Source organism: Engystomops pustulosus, chromosome 6 (assembly GCF_040894005.1).
Source record: "Engystomops pustulosus chromosome 6, aEngPut4.maternal, whole genome shotgun sequence".
Lineage (NCBI taxonomy): Eukaryota > Metazoa > Chordata > Amphibia > Anura > Leptodactylidae > Engystomops > Engystomops pustulosus.
This window is the reverse complement of record NC_092416.1, coordinates 171,325,540-171,350,287: the sequence shown is the minus strand read 5'-3', so window position 1 is coordinate 171,350,287 and position 24,748 is coordinate 171,325,540. Positions and strand designations below refer to the sequence as shown.

Below are 24,748 nucleotides of genomic sequence, written 5' to 3'. Positions count from 1 at the left end.
AAGCACTTGGTGGGGACATAGAAACTATAGTTTTTGTGTCTCAGCTTCCTCCCCCTCCCCTCTCCATTGACTACGACTACAGAAATTAATTTGTAATGTAATTTGATACTCAAAGCTGATCCAGCTTGGGGAGGAATAAAAGAATCCTTCTAAGAGGAGAAAGAATTATTTTTCTCTGATAAGATATGTTACATTGTTTCTTTTATTTGACTTTTGACTATTGATTTATGCAAAGTTTAGTGAAAGGTCAAAGTTCAAGTCGCTAAATTTGTCCTGCACTGATTAGACTTCTAATAAGTACTCCTGGTTCTTCTAACACCATGACATTTGGAGGCACGATGGAAAAAAAATTAGGGATACAATAAATTTTTTTGATGTATTTAATGACTAAAAAATGTATTTACAACATTATAAAAGAGGCATCTGAGGTATTTGTGTGGATAAGAGGGAGGGAATCCTCATCGCGAGGCCACCTGCAGCATCTCTTCAGTGTCCAGGATCTTCTCTCGAGGTTTCCCCACCTTCTCGCCTTGTGTCGTCTCCACCGCGTCGATCTTCTCCCAGTCGGAGAATGAGACGCTTTGGACTCCTGGGTTGGAAATAAATTCAGATTTTCTTAAAGGTTTTGTACCAGAGGATATCCAGAATGTGATTAGTCAGGGAGACGCATCAGAAAGACATAACATGACAAGTCGGGGAGAAAACACCAGGTAAATCCCTACCTCTGAGAAGAAGAAGCTCTCTAATTGCCGAGGCTCCGGCTCGCGGATCTGATGAGTTCAGCGCCCCCGACTTTACGTCCTCCAATAAAGCCTGAGCCGTGTCAAAGCTGTCTGTCATAGTGGTGGTGATGACACCGGTGGGACCTCTCTTCACCCAGCCGCTGCAGTACAGTCCTGCCAATTACGCCAATGTTAAAGGGGGTTGTCCCATTAGTGGGGTTCAGCCAATTAGACCCCTGCTGATTGCAAGGGAAGGATTTCCAAGACAATTTAAAGGGGTGACCCCAAAATTTGATGTTATCGACTAACCACAGTATAGGGGACGACATAATAATCGTGGGGGGGATTGGCCGATGGGACCTGCACAGATCACAAGATTGAAGGTCACATTCCCCTAAATGATGATAATGGAGTGTCAGGTCAGGCAGGTGTCCTACAGATTTATTCATTCTCTATTAGAATGAAGGTGGAATAGCTGAGCACAGCGCTCTCCGACCCCTAGAAAGTGACTGGACACCTTCTTGACCTACCAATCCATGAATTATAGGGATTAGGACACCAATTCTCATGATCGGTGAGGTTCAGAACCATCAAGAGCTCCACAGATCAGGTTGGGGATAACATAACTAACATGGGGGTCAGACCAATGGGATTACCACTGATCAAGAGTACACGGGTCCCACCCAAATGGATGGAGTGACAAATCAGTATGCTTTCCGTGTCAATTCCTCACTGTTTTCTAGATCTACACTTGCTGTCATTCTATAGGAAGCATTATCGTTTACTTCCTATGGATAAAAACCGAACCCTGGTCATGTGATGTCACACAGGTGCACGGCTTGTTATATCTCTGGTCATGTGATGTCACACAGGTGCACGGCTTGTTATATCTCTGGTCATGTGATGTCACACAGGTGCACGGCTTGTTATATCTCTGGTCATGTGAAGACGTGCACCTGTGACTCATCACATGACCAGGGATGTAACGAGCCTGTGTGACATCACATGACCAGGGATGTAACGAGCCGTGCACCTGTGTGACATCACATTACCAGGGATGTAATGAGCTGTGCACCTGTGCGACATCACATGACCAGGGATGTAATGAGCCGTGCACCTGTGTGACATTACATGACCAGGGATGTAATGAGCCGTGCACCTGTGAGACATCACATGACCAGGGATGTAATGAGCCGTGCACCTGTGTGACATCACATGACCAGGGATATAAGGAGCCGTGCACCTGTGTGACATCACATGAACAGGGAGTGGTTTATCCACGATGCAGCTTCCTACTGACTGACAGCTATCTATGACAGACATCTATAAAACATTGAGGAATTGATTCAGGGAGTATATTGGAAAATTAAATAACTTACACAAACATGAGAGTGGTCAACCCCTTTAAATTTTGGGATCACCCCTACAACTGCTGGAAAAATCGTTTTCCATAGTTTTTTTTAATGAAAGCAATGATATAATAGGACTGACCTGGAGCCCCCTGCACTCTGCCCATAGTGTTGGGAATGATGCCCTGCTTGGGTAGGAAGGGCACGTCTGGACAGATGGGGACACTCCTGTAGCCGATACTGCTGAGGATGAGGCCGCAGGGTATATCCTCCGTCTCACCCGTAGGGACGGCGACCGCCTTGTCCCCAGATCCCTGAAAAACACCAAACATGAGCGAAAATCCTGCCAGACAGCAAGTATAACACCCTGCAGACCCCTCCATACCTCCAGTCTAGTGACCGATAGCCGGACCCCCGCCGCTCGCTTCCCATCATCACTAGGAATCACAGCTACGGGGCTGCGGAGGAAGCGCAGACCCCACTCACGCTGACACTGGGCCCTGCGTGCGGCCTCCTTCTCCCCCGGGGGCTCCACCGACTTTAGTAATAATTCTGTGAGTCGCTTCCTCGGTCTAGGGAGGTCTGAGGAGAAGGGGAAAATAGGATTTGAGGGATTTGTCGTTAGGACGGGCACATGACTAGTGGAAACAATAGGGGATCACATTGTAACGTGGTTAATCTGTGTTGTGAAGGATAGAGGTTTATATTCTATATTCCTATTCCGTATCCATTTCCAGGGTTTTCCAATGGTCTCCGTTTACTATAGAGGTCGTCAGGCGATGACCCATTCCCACCCCGTTAATGGAGTCCATCAGCAAATATGACTATACAAAGCCAGTGTTTGGTATCATCCCTGGAGAGATGTGTAATCAGGCCTCTGTGTATGGTGTTAGTAGCAGCAGGACTGTGAAATATGGATTTATATTCCAGGATTGTAGCTTCTCACACTGTTGCGCACTGAGCTCTAATGTGTCATTACATCATGGTGTATACTGTTAGTAGCAGCAGGACTGAAATGAATTTATAGTCCAGTATTGTGACTTTTCTAATCTACGGACATGTCCTCACACTGCTGTGCGGAACTGCTCCACAGCCCCTCCCCACTGCTCAGAGAGTCTGCTGTAATATTCAACCAGAAGCTTCCTACTCAGAGCAGTGATAGTAGAGAAGTTCCATGCAGAGAGCCAAGAGCACAGCAGTGTGAGTGAACGTCCTAGGAGGCTGCAATCCTGGAATATAAATGCATTTTAACAGTCTTGCTGCTACTATCGTTACACGCAAGGGTATGATCATCTCTCCATGGATAATACCATACACTGGCTGCAGAGAGCTAAGCGCACAACAGTGTGAGGTAGGCCCCCAGTGCACTTGAGAGAATTGTCAATCCTAGAATATGAATCCATACTTCACAGTCCTGCTGCTCCTAACAACATACACAGAGGTATGATTACACATCGCTCCAGGGACAATACCTAACACTGGCTGCAGAGGGCTAAGAGCACAGCGGTGTGAGGACACTCCCTCGATGCTGGTGGAGAAGCTACAATCCTGGAATATAAATCCATATTTCACAATCCTGCTGTTCCTAACACCATACACAAAACCTGATCACACATCTCTCCAGGGACAATACCCAACACTGTCTGCAGAGAGCAAAGTAAAAAAAATATTCGGTCCTGGAAGACACGGATGACAAAAACAAAATATCCCCATAAGACGGAGGTGGAAACAACATTGTTGTCGGACGTCTTTACCTTTTAATACGTCCCCCAGACCTTGGAAATCGGAAGGGTCGTTAACCGGACGAGTCCCGGGAAGGTTCAGCATCTCCCGTAATTCCTATAAAAACACAAAAACTCAGGTACCAATGTACAGCTGCATAGTAGAGGGGCTGTAGAACAGCTCAATGCAATGAGAAAAGAGCACATCTCTCCCGGGACAATACCAACACTGCCTGCACAGAGCACAGCAGTGTGAGGACGGGCCCCCAGAACCCACGATCCTGGAATATAAACCCCATATTTCACTGTCCTGCTGCTACCAATAACATATAAAAAGGTATCATTACAAATCTCTCCAGAGACAATACCTAAGACTGTCTGCAGAGAGCACAGAACACAGCAGTGTGAGGACATTCACCAAAGCTACAATCCTGTAATATAAATACATAGTTAAAGCAAAATCTACCATCAAAATCCATCCTGATAAACCAGGGACATTACCACAGTCACGGTGCCTGGATCTATGAGTAATCTTCTTATATTTTTTATCCTTGGCCTCCTTCCTTCTAAAATCAGGTAATGAGCCTGAATTGCTCTGGGGGCGTTACCAGAGCACCTCTGTGTTCACAGGTTAAACACTGTGCTGGAGTGGGGTGCCCACCCCCTGCCCAATGTGTGAGATCAGAGAGGGGGAGAGGTGGTGCTGAGCTAGCAGGGGGAGAGTGAGACAGTGTAACAGCCTGTGAAGCTACAACTCGGAGGGATAACACTCCAGGAGTCCTTCTAGCTCAATAGCATAATTATAAAAGTGGATTTTAAAAGGAAGGAGGCCATGGATAACAAATATAAGGAGACTATCACAGTCCATGGATCTTTGAGTAAGTGTCCCTGATTTATCTGGCTTGATCTGATGGTAGATTTCCTTTAACAGTCCTGCTGCTACTAACCACATACACAAAAGTATGATAACACTTCTCTCAAGGGTCACACTGGCTACTGTCTGCCTGGTCAAAACTGCTGACAGATTCCCTTTAAGATCACTTACATTTGGAGCTCATCTCACAGCAGCAGGGGGTCAGGATACACGCAGGGAATTTGCTGTCTAGGATCAAGCATCACTTCAAGACACTTGTAGCAACTTCAAGTACATAACCTCTGTGCAGTTGTCCTCTTCAAAGCCCAGCTGTTCCTTCTCACCCCAAAATTTCACCACCCACAAGTTTGTCACCACTACAGCTCTGCCGCCTTATGTTACCCCTGTATGTCCCCTCTCTGCGATGTCACTACCTTATGTGGTCACACATAGTGGAGGAAGCTGAAGGGACCACCAGTCTGATCACTGCCCGTGCTGCTGGGATCACAGGACTCTGTAACCAGCAAGTGCGCCTCATCATGGGGGAAAGGGGCATCACCACCCGACACAATGGCGTTTAGAGATGAGCAGACCGGATGGTTGGGTTCACTCATATCTAATTACTTTACTTTGGGACATGGTGATAGCCAACATGATTTTGTTTTGTTTTATTTAATTTTACATGTGATCTAGGGAAAGAGATTTACACTTTTAGTTGTTTATTTTTAAAACTTATATCTTAAACCTTAGGGGGTCTGATCTCTAGGACCCTTGGGACAATCCAGCCTGCAGATAAGGAGGATCCAGTACTGCCAGATCCTCCTGAACACTGACTTGTAGATCGGGTGAGGCGCTGATAAAGCGCTTTACCTGATCTCTGGGACATCAGAGCCTCTACATTGCCCTCTCCCTTTTTCACTGCAGGACCTGGAGTGATGTCAGAAGCATGTGACACTAAGGTCCTTAAACCCGGTCATGCTGCTAGGGGATGGGGCTACAAAAGAAGTTGTCTGGGTATGAAGAAGAGCTGCGCGTGTGTGTTTATGGTTGCGGCGCAGCTGCGCGTGTGTGTTTATGGTTGCGGCGCAGCTGCGCGAGAGTGAGTGGTCGCGGCGCAGCTGCGCGAGAGTGAGTGGTCGCGGCGCAGCTGCGCGAGAGTGAGTGGTCGCGGCGCAGCTGCGCGAGAGTGAGTGGTCGCGGCGCAGCTGCGCGAGAGTGAGTGGTCGCGGCGCAGCTGCGCGAGAGTGAGTGGTCGCGGCGGAACTGCACGTGAGTGAATGGTTGCGGAGGAGCTGCAGGTGAGTGAACGGTTGTAGCAGAGCTGTGCATGTGTAAAGCAGTGTGTGCGCTGTGCTTGTGTGTTTTTTGGATGAGTACATCTGGGGTGCGTCTCACAGTTCTGAAAATATAGCAATTCTATGTTTATTTTAAAAGAGAAAAATGAATGTGCACAATGAGATGTATGACCTGGAGAGGTTTTCCCTGGATTATAGATGTAACCCTATAACTTCAGGGGCTGCAATCAGGAAAATAACAATTTGCTCTGTACAATGACATTAAATATATCAAAACTAAGCAAGCACCTTTATTGTAAATGCCACCTGCAGCGGTCCTCGCCGTCCTATCAGCCAGACTTTCTTGACACGACTTTGAGACAAGGCTTCCAGGGAGGGCTCGGTGACATCCGTTTTCTGTAAAAAATCCAGGATTTAGGCCATGACGACAGAAGGATGGAGGAAACAACAACCTTAAAGTGGCTTTTAGGGTAGGAATCACATGGCGGCTTCCTTCAAGAAACAGCATCAAGTATATGGTATATCCTTAGTACTGTGGCTGCAATACTGCACATAACCTGAGGACTAGGGGGGTGCTGTTTAGGAATTTACAAAAAAAAAAAAAAAATGAATTGGACAAATCACTTACCCTTAACAATTCCAGGGGGGACAGTAGCATTCTCGCAATGTCCAGCGCAACATTTCCTTGTCCCAAGATCACGGCCGTCTCGCTGCTCAGGTCTGGGAACAACTGGAACGTAAAGGACATTGCTTATTCCCTTCTATCAGATTTTTTGGTTTTCCATCCTTTACTATATGCAGGAGAGAGTGCTAATTTTAGCATTTATAATACAAAGAAAAGCATTTCTTAAAGGGAACCTGTCAGCTAAACTAACCCCCACTAACTAAACATATCTTTAAACACTTATATTATACAGCAGTGCAACTATCCCTATATTGTTCCTCTCCATGCCTGAAAAGTTCCACAGTCCAGTTAACTCAGCTTCTATGCAAATGAGCCCATGTGAGTCCAATCATCGTCTTTCCTTTGTGCTCATTTTGGCATATTCCTGTTCATCCAGTCACTCCCCCAGCTTCCTGGTTGGCCTGCTATCTCTTCAGCAGACTGCACTTCTTATAAATCATTCAACCCTCCCTCAGGAATAAGAGAGACGCTGGCTGTGTGTGACTTGCTGAAGAGATATCAGCTCCCTCATTCTCCCCTCCCTAAGGAATTCTCTTCAGCAAGTCACACAAACAGCATTTCTCTCATTCCCGAGGCGTGGCTGAGCAGGAAAGACATGAATATTCCAGACTCAACTTATGATCGGACTCACATTTGCATAGATGGTGTATCATGTTAATGAAAGGACTGTGGATAGGGAAGAACAATATTGGGATAGTTGTACTGTTACAGTTTTCAGAGCTATGATTTATTATGCTTTTTTCCCCCTTCCTGATCAGGTCTTCACAAAAATGGCTGCAGACTTTTCCATAGACACTTCCTCTAAGTCAGAGAAATGCCCCCAGCATTAAGGGCGGTGTCTGGCTGCTTCATTATTTTTTCATAATCTCACCCAGTTTCCCCACAATTTGGGCTTGATATGCTGAATATGAGCATTAAATTAAGGAGCACTTTTTTCCATCCAGTGACCTTGGATCATCTATGACCTTGACTTTCCACTGCATTTGGGTTGATAGAGAGCTGACATGTAATATCCTCTCTTATATATGGTGCACTAGATGCTAGATACAGCTGTAATATACCAATGTCTTCTGCTTCATATTAAAGGGGTATAACATATATCATCCACATACATATCTAAGCGCTGTAGGCTATTGACCAGTAGCATGGGGTCACAAGATGCCTCGGAGCACAACAATGGTGAGAAGGCTTGTGTGTACTGCTGCACAATTCAATATCTGTGGGGTCCGCTCCCTCACGCGCGCGCCTCTGCGCCATCCGCTCCCTCACGCAGAAACAAATACATTACCCTATTACTCACGTGTCTATTGTCTGGGAGGCCATTGTACCACCCCACAAAGTCCCTGGCTGAATACACCCCTTGTAGCTGTTCTCCAGGTATCCCCAGCTCCCGCTTATCTTCCGCTCCATAACTCTGTGGGATTTAAAGTAAAGGTCCATTTTAATCATAACTTATATACATAGTGACGGTATACAGCTATATACAAAATGATCCATATCCTAGACCCCTTCTGATCAACTACCAATGCCTTATATTCTATGGATACATCAAAAGTTGTTCTCAGGCCCCTTTAATTGGACCTACTACTGTAGATTTACAGTCCAGGAGTGCAAGTGTGCTAATTTGGTTATATCCAATACCAGGAATCTATGACTGAAGCCTATTTCCTATAGTAACAAATGATCAGACATGTTGAAAACCAACAGCCTCATCATTCTCTCCTTAACATCTGCATCACGGAGTCGACCAGTCCTGCTAAAATCTCACACACTAAAAATAGCACATGTACTGAATATACACATTAATTAAGTAACCATATGGCCCCCGAACAGCTCTGGCTGGTGACAGATGATCCTTAAAGGGAAGCTCCATTCTTGTTGTCATCCATCATCTCCCATCAAATGTTTGATAGTAATACCACAACACAGAAGCTTTGCCTGAGGCGTTGAGCGGGCACATTGACTACAGTGCCACACATCTGCCAGCTATGGCCCCCCGCTATCAGACTTAAATGGAACCTGTCACAACGATATTTTCCCCTCAAAACAAGACAAAAACTTCTTAAAACTAACTTGTGTTATATGCAAATTAGCGGTTTGAAAAGTCACGGTGCTGGAGACAATGAGCGGGCAGGTCAAGCTTGCTCTGCCCTGTCTGTCTTGATTGACAACAACGCCAATCTAAACTGAAAGGGAGGTAGTTGGACACAGAAAGCTTCACTTGAATGTTAGGGGGGCCCCCTGGGAACAGTTATGAAAGGGGACGCATGGTGTCTCCGCCCCATATGCTTATTTTATTCAAATTTTACATGGTTTTTGTATTTTACCTCAGGTTTGAGGTAAAATGAGTTGTCATATTATATGAGGAGATTCTGTGGTGTTTTTTCCCGCTCTTTTTTTTCCTCTCCATTTAATTATTCTACTCAGGTGTTATTTCAATTGAAATGTGAGTCACCTGGGTCAGCTGTGATTGGTTAACGAGAAGGTCGAATCAAAATGCAGTTACTGAGGAGAAATATGTAGGTTTACTGGTGATTGGATCATCTGCCTGGTGGTTTACGTTTAAAAGCAGCTGTCACCCCCGTTTCGGGACAGTCGTGAGGAAGCCCACTTGATTGACGCTCCAACCAGTTGGCTATATAATCAGTTCTAAGGGTGAAGACACACATGGCGTTTTTGGGCCGTTTTTGGGCCGTTTTTACTAAGTGCGTTTTCAGATCGTTAAAAACGCATGCGTTTTTAAAAAACGGATGCGTTTTTTAACGCATGCGTTTTTAACGTTCTGAAAACGTACTTAGTAAAAACGGCCCAAAAACGCCATGTGTGTCTTCACCCTAAGGATTTACCTCAATGGGGGAGATTTATCATCAAGTTTCTAAGGTAAAACTGTTCTAGTTGCCCATGGAAACCAATCAGAGCTCAGCTTTAACTTTACAAACAGCTGTGGGAAAATGAAAGCTGAGCACTGATTGGTTGCCATGGGCAACTAGAACAGTTCCCCTCTGACTTATGATAAATCTCCCCCAATGTGTTTTTAGTCTGGTCTATGTATCTCAGCTGATGCTGAGGAGACTCAGTTATATAGTTATTCTGATCATATATTTTCACAGTGATGTTTACATAGTCAGGTGTTCGTCGGAGGTAGGACAAGCCAAAATTGAGGTCCTCAAATTAACCCATACACTCACCAGCACTACAGCATGATAGGCCCTCTGCAGCTCCTCTACGGTCACATCTGCCCCGACGGTCACATTTCCTATGAAGTTGCAGCGCTCAGAACGGGCCGTCTGTGTAAAAGTGTTAATCACATTCTGTATTGAGATAAAAAAAAAGCACACATTCAGTAAAACTGATAGCCTTCACCACAAAAATCATACAATCTGATATCTCTTCTTCACAATATGAAATAAGGACGCATTCACAAGTGGCGTTTCTGCCGCATTATGTCGCGCCTTGGAACCCATTGGGAAAAACGCATGAGTTTTGGTGAAATTTTATAGGATGCGTTTTGTTTTTTGAGGAGTTTTTAACACTCAGCAACGTTCACTGTGGCCTGAGTGTGCAACTGTTCTCTGGAGAGAGGAAGCCTACGAGGAAAAAGGATCGGGGTATCCTGAAATCAAGCTACATCTCACTGTAGATGTAGGAAGACTTGTTGTTTTTTTAGGTGGGACAAGTTATTTATTTGTAATAGCAATATTTTGCCGCACATATAATAATTTATAATGTTTTCAGTCGGGATGGGTGCATAAAATAATTAAATGGTAGGCCATAGAGATGAGCGGACAGGACGTTCCCATTCAGATTTGCCCTGTGTGACCTGGATGTATTGCCGGTTCGGCAGCCGAACAGCCCTGGCCAATCATCATCGTCTGGTTGGCCGACAATATGGCCCGAACGGGAAGGTCATCTCTAGTAGGAAATCTTTCAACATGCTTTTGTAAAATAAACAGCACAAAAAAAACTGTGTAATTTATCTCATCATAGGAAAGTGATTCCTTCTCCACTTACTTTGGCTCTTATTGCCCTCCCTCCTTCCATCCTTATCTGCTTTTCACTCTCATATCTCAGCAAGTCTCAGCATCTAGGTCTCCATGCAGAGACCGATTTTTTGGTAGGCGATGTTGGTTATGATGTAGATTACTTTTTACAATTTATCACTTTTTTCTACTTTGTCTTTATTTTTTTTTTTACTTAAAATTTTTTTCCATTCTATATTCATGTCCTTGTTCATGGGGGCAGCCATCTTTCCTGAGCCTCATGGCCATAGGCAGCAATACACTGGAGCCGACTGTAGCACGAAGTGAAGTGGTGACAGTAAAAAAAAAAAAAAAAAAAAAAAAAAAAAAAAAAAACGACAGACAATCTGGCGCATCGGAAAACTTTTCGTCTACTTGTTGTATGTTTAACATTGAAATTTGCTCAACCTTCAGACAATATCCCCCTCACGGGTGGACTATGTGCCATTACGAGACACCTCAGCTCCACACTCCACACTCGAGTCCTTGCTGTCTGTTATCTGCAAGGCCACCGTCTCCACAGACCATTCAAGGGCTCCTCTTCTTGTTATCTCACGCGTTCAGCCTTTCATATCAGCCGCAAACCCTCCAGCCGGTGCGAGCATATCCCAGGGGAATCAGATCAGATCTCTGGACAGCTCAAGGTGATGCACTATACTAAGCCATGCCGAAGATTTTATGTATCATATTACAAGTAAAGATGTTTCGAGCAATGATTGACATGCACCTTACCTATGCATCTACCTTTACAAACTTGAATACTATCCAGATATGGGCACAAAAATAGTCAGACTAGCCATAGCAACCCGAAAATAACACCCGTGATCGATAAGGAGGTTGACTGCATGAAGCAAGTTTCTTCATCTTTCAGATGCAACAGGCCGGGCAAGGGTAGTGATGACAGTAACAGGAGAAACGCTCCTGTATCTCCCCTGGCATCAATAGAAGCTCTGCTTTGGTACAGGTGAGAGTAACAGTTCCTAAAACTCTGATGGCACTGTGTGGGGGTAGAGAGATCAATATAAGGAGAAAATGTTCCTGTATCTCCCCTGGCATCATTAGATGCTGCTGGACAATGGTAGAGAGGACAGTAAGTTCCTGCATCTCCTAGGCCAGTGATGGCGAACCTTTTAGTGGCCGAGTGCCCAAACTGCAACCCAAAACTCCCCTTATTTATCGCGAGGTGCCAACCAAAAGCAGTAACTTATTGCTCCCTGTTCTTCAACAACTTTCAATCATATTGGCTTCAAGAGGACAAGATGGAAAATTTGCATCTTTTTAGCTTCTTTGCAGTGTCCCTCTGTACACAGAGAATCGTGGGGCCAGCAGGAGGTCCTCCAAAGATATTTCGGCCCTGTCTACTCATTCTCCCTCTTTCTACAGTCCTAAGTAACAAAGTAAGGATCACTTTTATATATGACTGAAAGCAGCATTTTTTAAGTTGCTTGAAACTGCAGGAAGATCCTGTTTGTTGTTCTGGGGCGATGGCTCGGGTGCCCACAGAAAGGGCTCCGAGTGCCGCCTCTGGCACCTGTGCCATAGGTTCGCCACCACTGTCCTATGGTATTACTAGAGGCTGTGCAGGGGGTAGAGCTGACTGCAAGAGAAAGAAAAGTTCCTGCATCTCCTCTTGCATTACTGGATGCTGTGCAGGAATAGAGATGACAGTAAGCAGAAGAAAAGTTCCTGCCTCTCCCCATCATTAGAGGCTTTTTGGTTCGTCTTATAAACACTTACCTTTACTTCTGGATGATCCGGTGCAACACCAAACCGGACCAAGCCAAAGGGTACAGGCAGCTTCTCGTAAATGTCCACTACCGCCTGTGTGTGGTGCTGCGAACATAAGAAAGTTTCATTCCGTCAGATAAAACGTGAAGACCAGAAAAGTGACTGCACATCTTATTTAAAGGGGGTTACCCAAAACTTTTGAGCACCTATTACTGGTCTGAATCCCAGCACCCGATCCAGTATATAACAAGATACAACAATTTGTTAAAAATCTTTATAAAACACTTTTAGGTTGATGGCAGGTGCAGGTTCCAGAATTTATATTGGGAAGGTGCTTGAGCAATAGGATTCCTGGTTCTCACTGTCCAAATAAAATATTTTGAGTTTGTTTGTCTACCAAATATCTGTCCTCTGCCTGATTGGCCATGTCTCCAGTTGAGGATCCTGTGCCATCAAACCAGTTGGGAGATATCTAAGTAATTTGAAATGTTGTCACCCTTTAACCCCGGGCATTTGCCAGGTAAGGATCAACAAGTGTCCAACTCACAGAGAAGCCCCAGGAAAGTCAAGATAACGAAAAACATCAGTGGGTACAGGAAGAAGGGTCATCAGAGACTGAGTTGTATGCAATCCGGGGTCAGGAACAGGAAAGTCAAAAAGCACCAGCACAGGACACTAACAAAGGACCATAATGCTCAGGCACCTCTCCAGGGTGGAAGGGGCCACCAGAAACAGGAACATTTCAACTATTTAGAAAGAAGGTGCACGCTAGGACCCTGGAGAGACCACAGTAATATTATAATTAGTAATATTATGCAGTACAGGGGTTAAAGGGTCAATACCAGGGAGCCATATAGACCATAACCCAGGTGTATCCCAAAGTCAAATCAGTTTTTGTGACAAGGCTGGTCTACACCTGCTGCATTACAGATCGCAGTTTTTTCGGGTGTCTCACATAGAATTTTTTTTTTTACCTTTAGTAGATGCTGAGCTGTGTAAAATCCAGCTGGGCCACTACCAACTATACAGATCTGAGGAGTCTGGGGCTTAGAGGAAAGTCTTCGTTCTGATCCTTAAAATAAGAAGATAAGAGGCGTTATAAATCATAGAACATCTGAATGTGCACCCCATCCCAGAAACACCCATCCCAAAATCTGTCACTGAGAAATCTGGTTGTGCTGTCACTGCAGATCACAGCAACCCTGGCATATATCAGGGTGCTACCAGTGCAATACATGGTACAAGGTACACAGTACAGGGTGCTCTTATCGCAGTGCAAGGCTCTGATATGTGTCAGGGTGCTGCGTGACCATTATTGGGGGGTGCACCTAGTATAATGCATCTCTTTCAGGAATATACCGGTGTAGTGCATTGTACTCAATAAGTTGGGGTGCTACTAGTGCAGAGAATGGCAGATGTATGTATTGGGGTGCGTTAGTGGCAAATATCTGGGTGCTACTATGGGTGTCAGTGATATATTTTGGGGTGCTACTCTTTCCTTTGCCTCGCACGTCATCATATATCTGGGCAAGTACTGCAGAGCTTCGCACTGGTCTCTTATATCTGGGCTAGTACTGAAGAGCATTGCACTAGAACTCTTACTGCAGAGCATCGCACTGGTCTTATATACTGGGGACTAGTACTGCAGGGCATCGCACTGGTCTCATATATCAGGGGCTAGTACTGCAGAGCATCGCCCTAGTCTCATATATTGGGGGCTAGTACTGTGGAGCATCGCACTAGTCTCATATATTGGGGGCTAGTACTGCGGAGCATCGCACTAGTCTCATATATTGGGGGCTAGTACCGCAGAGCATCGCACTGGTCTCATATATTGGGGGCTAGAACCGCAGAGCATCGCACTGGTCTCATATATTGGGGGCTAGAACCGCAGAGCATCGTACTGGTCTCATATATTGGGGGCTAGTACCGCAGAGCATTGCACTGATCTTTTATATCAGGGTTCTAGTACCGTAGAGCATCGCACTGATCTCTTATATCAGGGTTCTAGTACCGCAGAGCATCGCACTGGTCTCATATATTGGGGGCTAGAACCGCAGAGCATCACACTGGTCTCATATATTGGGGGCTAGTACCGCAGAGCATCGCACTGATCTCTTATATCAGGGTTCTAGTACCACAGAGCATCGCACTGGTCTCATATATCAGGGGCTAGTACTGCAGAGCATCGCACTAGTCTCATATATTGGGGGCTAGTACTGCAGGGCATCGCACTGGTCTCATATATTGGGGGCTAGTACCGCAGAGCATCACACTGGTCTCATATATTCGGGGCTAGTACCGCAGAGCATCGCACTGATCTCTTATATCAGGGTTCTAGTACCGCAGAGCATCGCACTGGTCTCATATACTGGGGACTAGTACTGCAGGGCATCGCACTGGTCTCATATATCAGGGGCTAGTACTGCAGAGCATCGCCCTAGTCTCATATATTGGGGGCTAGTACTGCGGAGCATCGCACTAGTCTCATATATTGGGGGCTAGTACCGCAGAGCATCGCACTGGTCTCATATATTGGGGGCTAGAACCGCAGAGCATCGCACTGGTCTCATATATTGGGGGCTAGTACCGCAGAGCATTGCACTGATCTTTTATATCAGGGTTCTAGTACCGTAGAGCATCGCACTGATCTCTTATATCAGGGTTCTAGTACCGCAGAGCATCGCACTGGTCTCATATATTGGGGGCTAGAACCGCAGAGCATCACACTGGTCTCATATATTGGGGGCTAGTACCGCAGAGCATCGCACTGATCTCTTATATCAGGGTTCTAGTACCACAGAGCATCGCACTGGTCTCATATATCAGGGGCTAGTACTGCAGAGCATCGCACTAGTCTCATATATTGGGGGCTAGTACTGCAGGGCATCGCACTGGTCTCATATATTGGGGGCTAGTACCGCAGAGCATCGCACTGGTCTCATATATTCGGGGCTAGTACCGCAGAGCATCGCACTGATCTCTTATATCAGGGTTCTAGTACCGCAGAGCATCGCACTGGTCTCTTATATCAGGGGCTAGTACTGCAGAGCATCGCACTGGTCTCTTATCTCAGGGTTCTAGTACTGCAGAGCATCGCACTGGTCTCATACATTGGGGGCTAGTACTGCAGAGCATCGCACTGATCTCTTATATCAGGGTTCTAGTACCGCAGAGCATCGCACTGGTCTCTTATATCCGGGGCTAGTACTGCAGAGCATTGCACTGGTCTTATATATTAGGGGCTAGTACTGCAGAGCATCGCACTGGTCTAATATCAGGGTTCTAGTACCGCAAAGCATCGCACTGGTCTCATATATCAGGGGCTAGTACTGCAGAGCATCACACTGGTCTCATATATCGGGGGCTGGTACTGCAGAGCATCACACTGGTCTCTTATATCGGGGCTAGTACTGCAGAGCATCGCACTGGTCTCATATCAGGGTTCTAGTACCGCAGAGCATCGCACTGGTCTCATATTTCGGGGGCTAGTACTGCAGAGCATCGCACTAGTCTCATATCAGGGGAGAGTACTGCAGAGCATCGCACTAGTCTCATATTGGGGGATAGTACTGCAGAGCATTGCATTGGTATCATATATCGGGGCTAGTACTGCAGAGCATCTGGGTGCTACTATGGGTGTCAGTGATATATTTTGGGGTGCTACTCTTTCCTTTGCCTCGCACGTCATCATATATCTGGGCAAGTACTGCAGAGCTTCGCACTGGTCTCTTATATCTGGGCTAGTACTGAAGAGCATTGCACTAGAACTCTTACCGCAGAGCATCGCACTGGTCTTATATACTGGGGACTAGTACTGCAGGGCATCGCACTGGTCTCATATATCAGGGGCTAGAACTGCAGAGCATCGCCCTAGTCTCATATATTGGGGGCTAGTACTGCGGAGCATCGCACTGGTCTCATATATTGGGGGCTAGTACCACAGAGCATCGCACTGGTCTCATATATTCGGGGCTAGTACCGCAGAGCATCGCACTGATCTCTTATATCAGGGTTCTAGTACCGCAGAGCATCGCACTGGTCTCTTATATCAGGGGCTAGTACTGCAGAGCATTGCACTGGTCTCATATATTGGGGGCTAGAACCGCAGAGCATCGCACTGGTCTCATATATTGGGGGCTAGTACCGCAGAGCATCGCACTGGTCTCATATATTGGGGGCTAGTACCGCAGAGCATCGCACTGATCTCTTATATCAGGGTTCTAGTACCACAGAGCATCGCACTGGTCTCATATATCAGGGGTTAGTACTGCAGAGCATCGCACTAGTCACATATATCAGGGGCTAGTACTGCAGAGCATCGCACTAGTCTCATATATTGGGGGCTAGTACTGCAGGGCATCGCACTGGTCTCATATATTGGGGGCTAGTACCGCAGAGCATCGCACTGATCTCTTATATCAGGGTTCTAGTACCGCAGAGCATCGCACTGATCTCTTATATCAGGGTTCTAGTACCGCAGAGCATCGCACTGATCTCTTATATCAGGGTTCTAGTACCGCAGAGCATCGCACTGGTCTCTTATATCAGGGGCTAGTACTGCAGAGCATCGCACTGGTCTCTTATCTCAGGGTTCTAGTACTGCAGAGCATCGCACTGGTCTCATACATTGGGGGCTAGTACTGCAGAGCATCGCACTAGTCTCATATATTGGGGGCTAGTACTGCAGAGCATCGCACTGGTCTTATATATTAGGGGCTAGTACTGCAGAGCATCACACTGGTCTCATATCAGGGTTCTAGTACCGCAAAGCATCGCACTGGTCTCATATATCAGGGGCTAGTACTGCAGAGCATCACACTGGTCTCATATATTGGGGGCTGGTACTGCAGAGCATCACACTGGTCTCATATATCGGGGCTAGTACTGCAGAGCATCGCACTGGTCTTATATATTAGGGGCTAGTACTGCAGAGCATCGCACTGGTCTCATATCAGGGTTCTAGTACCGCAGAGCATCGCACTGGTCTCATATTTCGGGGGCTAGTACTGCAGAGCATCGCACTAGTCTCATATCAGGGGAGAGTACTGCAGAGCATCGCACTAGTCTCATATATTGGGGGATAGTACTGCAGAGCATTGCATTGGTCTCATATATCGGGGCTAGTACTGCAGAGCATCGCACTGGTCTCATATACCCGGGTATAGCACTGTATATCCATCAGCAGCAGCTGCAAGGCATGCTGGGACTTGTAGTTCCTGCTGTCATGCTATTCCCGCCCCCACATCCCTCGCACAGCCACTCACCCGTCCTCCTAGCAGCGGGCACAGTCCTGACAAGCAGCGGGCACCGGGGGAGCCGCCACATCCCACCACACCGAGCAGCCATGGCGAATACCAGGCCACACTGCGCCCGGCACTGTACTGAGACACAGGCCACGCCCCCACTACTCCCCGCCCACTCCCCGCCCCCGGCATACATGAACTCTGACAGGAAGGCGTTCTGTTACCACGGAGACGGCCCTTATCACTCCTCTCAGCGCATGCGTCAGCCGCGCCGGCCTTGGACATTGATTCCCGCGGCCGCGCCCTCTAGTGCCAGTGCGGCGGTATTACACCCGTCTAATATCACACCTATTAACCCCTTATCACCGAATCGCCGAGGCCCTTTTTTCTCCATAATCCATAACCTAGTTATTATTCAGTGTACGGAGCTTTATGAGTGATTGTTTTCTGTGTGACAAATTGTACTTAACCCCTTCCATCCACGACTACCTGCTTCAACCATAATGCAACTGTCACAAATTTACTAGGGTTGGCAAGTGGGCGTGGCTTATACAAAACAGGACAAAGGGGTGTAAACTCATGCATGTGGATGCTGCCGGGAAATGGGATATTTTCCGGATGATTTGCATGTGATATCAGACAGAACATGTCGGTGCGGCCAATAATTGAGTCTGGCGGTGGCCCCGACACCTTGTGACCTCTATGGTGGGTTATAAATAAAGATTTATTATTCAATCAACTGTGTTTGGGGTTTTTATTTTGGTTTGAATCTCTTTGTCTTAGAATCGGATTTTAGATGGGATCTAAATGCTCATTGAGGTTGTACACAGGGGCGTAACTTGAGGGGGTGCAGAGGGTGCGGTCGCACCAGGGCCCAAGAGGTTTAGGGGGCCCATAAGGTGTCACTATCCCATATGAGAAGAATATTACTATACACCATACATTATAGTCGGGGGCCCGGCACAGACTTTGCACTGGGGCCCAGCAGCTTCTAGTTACTCCACTGGTTGTACATCAAAAATACTCCCCACAGCGATTTTTGGGTCATAGTATAAGCACAAGGTTCTGAAATTCATAGTATTATACAGGGGGGAACCTCTCTGCTTCAAATTGGTGAGAGACTTTACTCCGAGTAATAGATACTTTCATTTCAATGCATGAGAATATAATTCGATATTGCGCCAAAGGAGTTTTTAAAGCACAAAGTGCGCATGAAAAATTAATGAGGGATATTAGAACAGTCAGTGCACATCTCGCTGTCAATCATGAATAAATGAAATTTTTCCAAATGAAGATGAAGATTTCATTATCTGGAGGAAAATAAGAAAAATAACCTGCAGAATTGTTCTAGTTGCCCATGGCAACCTATCAGAGCTCAGCTTTCATTTTCCTACAGCTGCTTATAAAATGAAAGCTGAGCTCTGATTGGTTTCCATGGGCAACTAGAAAAGTTTTGCCTCAGAAAACTTGATGATAAATCTCTCCTGTTGACTGTAACATACTACAGCCACCAGGATGAGGACATTGCCCATCACAATGTGACATTATAACAGACATCATGCCTTTTAGTGGGGGTTTAGAGCCAGTTTAGAGCCTTAAAGGGGTTGTCCATGGCTGCTTATTTCCATAAACATCACCACCCCTGACCATACATAGTGCTTGGGATTGCAAATTAGCTCCTTTCATTCTACAGGAAGAGCCACAGAAGCCAGGATAATAATAATAATAATAATTAGAGATGAGCAAGCACTAAAATGCTCGGGTACTCGTTATTCGAGACGAACTTTTCCCGATGCTCGAGTGCTCGTCTCGAATAACGAGCCCCATTGAAGTCAATGGGAGACTCGAGCATTTTTCAAGGGGACCAAGGCTCTGCACAGGGAAGCTTGGCCAAACACCTGGGAACCTCAGAAAAGGATGGAAACACCACGGAAATGGACAGGAAACAGCAGGGGCAGCATGCATGGATGCCTCTGAGGCTGCTTAATCGCACCATTATGCCAAAATTATGGGCAACAGCATGGCCATGACAGAGTGACAGAATGAAGCTAGATAGCATCTAAAACATCCAATAATTGACCCTGACACTATAGGGGACGGCATGCAGAGGCAGCGGCAGCAGGCTAGAGAGTGTCATGGCGACATACCCTAAATGGACTCAGGCTTCAAACCAATGGGTGGCAGAGAGGAACCAAAGGAGGTGAGCAAGAAGCGCTGAAATTATTTCCTCTGTGAACAAAAGGTTGACGGTATATTTAGTCGATAACACAGCATGGTGGCGACATAGTGACCAAGTTCCATAACGTATCTGGTGAAACACCCGAAAAATGAGCCTGACACAGCTCGTTTGATAAGGGGACGACATTTGGAGGCAGCCATGGAGAGGACTTCCATGATTAAGAGCGACAGTATGGGGCATCCATATTGCGCTTCTATGATTGCAACTGCAGGTCTCCAGCATGGCGGCGACAGACGCGCCGAGTTCCACTATGTATGTGGTGAAACACCTGAAAATTCTGCCTGACACAGCTCGTTTGATAAGGGGACCATGTATGGAGGCAGTGAACTAGTAGTAGATTAAAGGTGCTGCAGTTAAAACTATGTTAGTTGGATCTTGGCATGGAGCTGGCGCTCTGCTGCCAGGCGAGCTTTCGCCAATCCAAGCCCCTGTCTCTAGGCTACTCCCCAAACAGCACTTCTAAGAACCTTTTGTATAAGATCAAGTGTAGTAGCGTTCTTATAAGTTTGGGATATGGCGGGTGAGGGGAATGTAAACATCTGCGCAAGAAGCACTGAAATAATATCCCTAAATGGTAAAAGTTTGGCAGTATATTTTGTGGATTACACAGCAGGGTGGCGACAAAGATAACAAGTTTGATGTGGAATGCCCTGTAATAGCTCTTGGGAGGTGTGCCTTTTATCGCCTAGGCTCAGCAGCTTGAGCACCGCCTGCTGTCGCTCAGCGACGGCACTGCTGCTGTGCCTAGAGCTACCGACTAATGGCACCATGCCCACGGATGGTAATTCGGAGGAGGAGGAGGTGGAGGAGGGGTGGGAGGAGGAGGAGGTATAGTAGGCCTTTGAGACCTGGACCGAGGTAGGCCCCGCAATCCTCGGCGTCGGCAGTATATGACCAGCCCCAGGGTCAGACTCGGTCCCAGCCTCCACCAAGTTAAGTGTAGTAGCGTTCTTATAAGTTTGGTATATGGCGGGTGAGGGGAATGTAAACAGATGCGCAAGAAGCGCTGAAATAATATCGGTTAATCATAAAAGTTTGCCAGTATATTTTGTGGATAACACAGCAGGGTGGTGACAAAGTTAACAACTTTGATGTGGAATCCATGAAAACAACCCAAATTTCTGCCTGACACACCTCGTTTGATAAGGGGACGATGTATGGAGGCAGCTATATGGACGACTTTTGGAGGTAGCAATGGAGACAACGTGTGGAGGCTGCTATGGAGACAATTTAATTTGGATAGTGCCTGTATGTGGCAGTCCAAAAAAGTTTTCAAACCAGAGGAGCAGGTAGGTGGCCCTCCAGAAAAATGAAATAGATTGAGTGCCTGTATGTGGCAGTCCAAAAAGTTTTCAAACCAGAGGAACAGGTAGGTGGCCCTCCAGAAAAATTAAATGCATAGAGTACTATAGCTAGAGCCAGTGGGCCCTGTCAAAAAATAGCCAGTTTCCTCTGCTTTAGTGTACAAAGAGGAGGAGAAGGAGGAAAATGAGGAGGAGGAGTGCATAAATTATTCAGGTTGAGCTTCCTTCACCTGGTGGAGATTGGAAATTATGAGAAATCCAGGCTTTATTCATCTTAATAAGCGTCAGCCTGTCAGCGCTGTCAGTCGACAGGCGTGTACGCTTATCGGTGATGATTCCACCAGCTGCACTGAAAACCTGCTCGGACAACACGCTAGCGGCAGGGCAGGCAAGAACCTCCAAGGCGTACAGCGCCAGTTCGTGCCACATGTCCAGCTTTGAAACCCAGTAGTTGTAGGGAGCTGTGTGATCATTTAGGACGATGGTATGGTCAGCTACGTACTCCCTCACCATCTTTCTGTAAAGATCAGCCCTACTCTGCCGAGACTGGGGACAGGTGACAGTGTCTTGCTGGGGTGACATAAAGCTGGCAAAAGCCTTGTAAAGCGTACCCCTGCCAGTGCTGGACAAGCTGCCTGCTCGCCTACTCTCCCTCGCTACTTGTCCCGCAGAACTACGCACTCTGCCGCTAGCGCTGTCAGAAGGGAAATACTGTTTCAGCTTGTGCACCAGGGCCTGCTGGTATTCATGCATTCTCACACTCCTTTCCTCTCCAGGGATGAGAGTGGAAAGATTTTGCTTGTACCGTGGGTCCAGGAGAGTGAATACCCAGTAATCGGTGCTGGAATAAATTCTTTGAACGCGAGGGTCACGGGATAGGCAGCCTAGCATGAAATCTGCCATATGCGCCAGAGTCCCAACGCGCAAGAATTCACTCCCCTCACTGGCCTGACTGCCCATTTCCTCCTCCTCCAACTCCTCCAACTCCTCTTCTTCTGCCCATACACGCTGAACAGTGAAGGACTCAACAATGGTCCCCTCTTCTGTCTCGCCAACATTCTCCTCCTCTTCCTCCTCATCCTCCTCCACCTCCTCCGATATGCGCTGAGAAACAGACCTAAGGGTGCTTTGGCTATCAACAAGGGAATCTTCTTCCCCCGTCTCTTGTGACGAGCGCAAAGCTTCCGACTTCATGCTGATCAGAGAGTTTTTCAACAGGCCAAGCAGCGGGATGGTGAGGCTGATGATGGCGGCGTCGCCACTGACCATCTGTGTTGACTCCTCAAAGTTACTCAGCACCTGACAGATATCAGACATCCACGTCCACTCCTCATTGTAGACTTGAGGAAGCTGACTGACCTGACTACCAGTTCTGGTGGAAGTTGACATCTGGCAGTCTACAATCGCTCTGCACTGCTGGTAAACTCTGGATAACATGGTTAATGTTGAATTCCACCTCGTGGGCACGTCGCACAACAGTCGGTGAGCGGGCAGTTGGAGGCGGCGCTGCGCTGCCCTGAGAGTGGCAGCATCTGTGCTGGACTTCCTGAAATGCGCACAGATGCGGCGCACCTTCGTGAGCAAATCAGACAGATTGGGGTATGTCTTGAGGAAACGCTGAACTATCAGATTTAACACATGGGCCAGGCATGGCACATGTGTCAGTCTGCCGAGTTGCAGAGCCGCCACCAGGTTACGGCCGTTGTCACACACAACCATGCCTGGCTTCAGGTTCAGCGGTGCCAGCCACAGATCAGTCTGCGCCGTGATGCCCTGTAATAGTTCTTGGGCGGTGTGCCTTTTATCGCCTAGGCTCAGCAGTTTGAGCACCGCCTGCTGTCGCTTAGCGACGGCACTGCTGCTGTGCCTAGAGCTAGCGACTGATGGCGCCATGCCCACGGATGGTAGTTCAGAGGAGGAGGTGGAGGAGGGGTGGGAGGAGGAGGAGGCATAGTAGGCCTGAAAGACCTGGACCGAGGTAGGCCCCACAATCCTCGGCGTCGGCAGTATATGACCAGCCGCAGGGTCAGACTCGGTCCCAGCCTCCACCAAGTTAACCCAATGTGCCGTCAGTGATATATAGCTTAAATTTTTTTTTAACTTTTTTTTTGTGGTTTTTTTTTGTTTTTTTTTTGTGTTTTTTAGTTTTTAAAACCAAACGATGCTATCCTATTGCTATGGCTATTTTCTAGCCAAGTATGAAAGCACACTGCTATGCCAGATGAGATGACGCTGAGTTATGAAAAAATAAACGTAAAATAAAAAGTAAATGGCAGACTGTGCCTAATTTAAATCCAACCCCTAATAAATTTTCCCACTTCGGTCTTTGCAATGGATATGTGCGTCACTAAGCGCAAAACACAGCGGTCGCAAGTCTCACTGCAAATTCCTCACAATATGGTAGTAGATGCACTGCAGCAAGTACAGCCACCAGCAGATCAACCAGAAATAAAATATATATAACGCTATTGTAGGCCTAAGTAAGCCGTTTGGATTCTCCTATGGCTATTTTCTAGCCAACTATGAAAGCACACTACTATGCAAGATGAGATGACGCTGAGTTATCAAAAAATAAACGTAAAATAAAAAGAAACTGGCAGACTGTGCCTAATTGAAATCAAACCCCTAATAAATTTTCCCACTTTGGTGTTTGAGGTGGATATGTGTGTCACTAAGAGCTAAACACAACGGTAGCAAGTCCCCCTGCTAATTCCTCACAATATGGTACTAGCTGCAAATAAAAAAAAAAAATGTATAACGTTATTGTAGCCCTAAGAAGGGCTGTTGGGTTCTTGTAGAATCACTCCTGCCTAACAGTAAGCTAATAGAACACCCTAACGCTTTCCCTGACCAGCAGCAGCTCTCTCCCTAGCGGCATCCAGACACAGAATGATCCGAGCAGCGCGGCCAGCGGCTAGTCTATCCCAGGGTCACCTGATCTGGCCAGCCAACCACTGCTATCGACGTGTAAGGGTACCACGTCATGCTGGGTGGAGTGCAGAGTCTCCTGGCTTGTGATTGGCTCTGTTTCTGGCCGCCAAAAAGCAAAACGGCGGGAGATGCCATTTTCTCGAGCGGGCAAAGTATTCGTCCGAGCAACGAGCAGTTTCGAGTACGCTAATGCTCGAACGAGCATCAAGCTCGGACGAGTATGTTCGCTCATCTCTAATAATAATTCCTTATTCCTTTATTTATATAGCACCCACAGAGCTGAAGGTGCTGGATCCAATCCTTATGAACCCCCAGAGGAATCTATGGAGAATCTCTGTGTCTCTCTTTAAAGAGATACTGGAAATTGATTTCTGAGACATTATTTGATGCTACATGACCACCTTCCATTCATTTGGATGGCGGTCATGTTTAGGATGGTGGTGGTGTTTCAGATAGTGGTCATGTTTCGGATGGCGGTGGTGTTTCAGATAGCGGTCATGTTTCGGATGGTGGCCGTGTTTTGGATGGCGGTCAAGTTTCGGATGGCGGTGGTGTTTCGGATGGTGGTCATATTTCGGATGGCGGTGGTGTTTCGGATGGTGGTCAAGTTTCGGATGGCGGTGTTGTTTCGGATGGCGATTGTGTTTTGGATGGAG

At 46.8% G+C, this 24,748-nt stretch overlaps 1 protein-coding gene across 1 annotated transcript; it reads right to left on the bottom strand.

The window, feature by feature from the left end:
* Positions 1-372: 372 nt before the first annotated feature.
* On the bottom strand, positions 373-17,797 carry FDXR (ferredoxin reductase). The gene is made up of 12 exons (XM_072112397.1): positions 17,640-17,797; positions 13,347-13,444; positions 12,382-12,477; positions 9,814-9,936; positions 7,926-8,039; positions 6,569-6,670; positions 6,229-6,336; positions 3,826-3,910; positions 2,457-2,653; positions 2,214-2,385; positions 723-896; positions 373-589 (listed from the first exon to the last, which is right to left on the bottom strand). Exons 1-12 carry the CDS (start codon positions 17,719-17,721, stop codon positions 459-461), a joined length of 1,482 nt encoding a protein of 493 aa, XP_071968498.1. The 5' UTR covers positions 17,722-17,797; the 3' UTR covers positions 373-458.
* Positions 17,798-24,748: the final 6,951 nt, after the last annotated feature.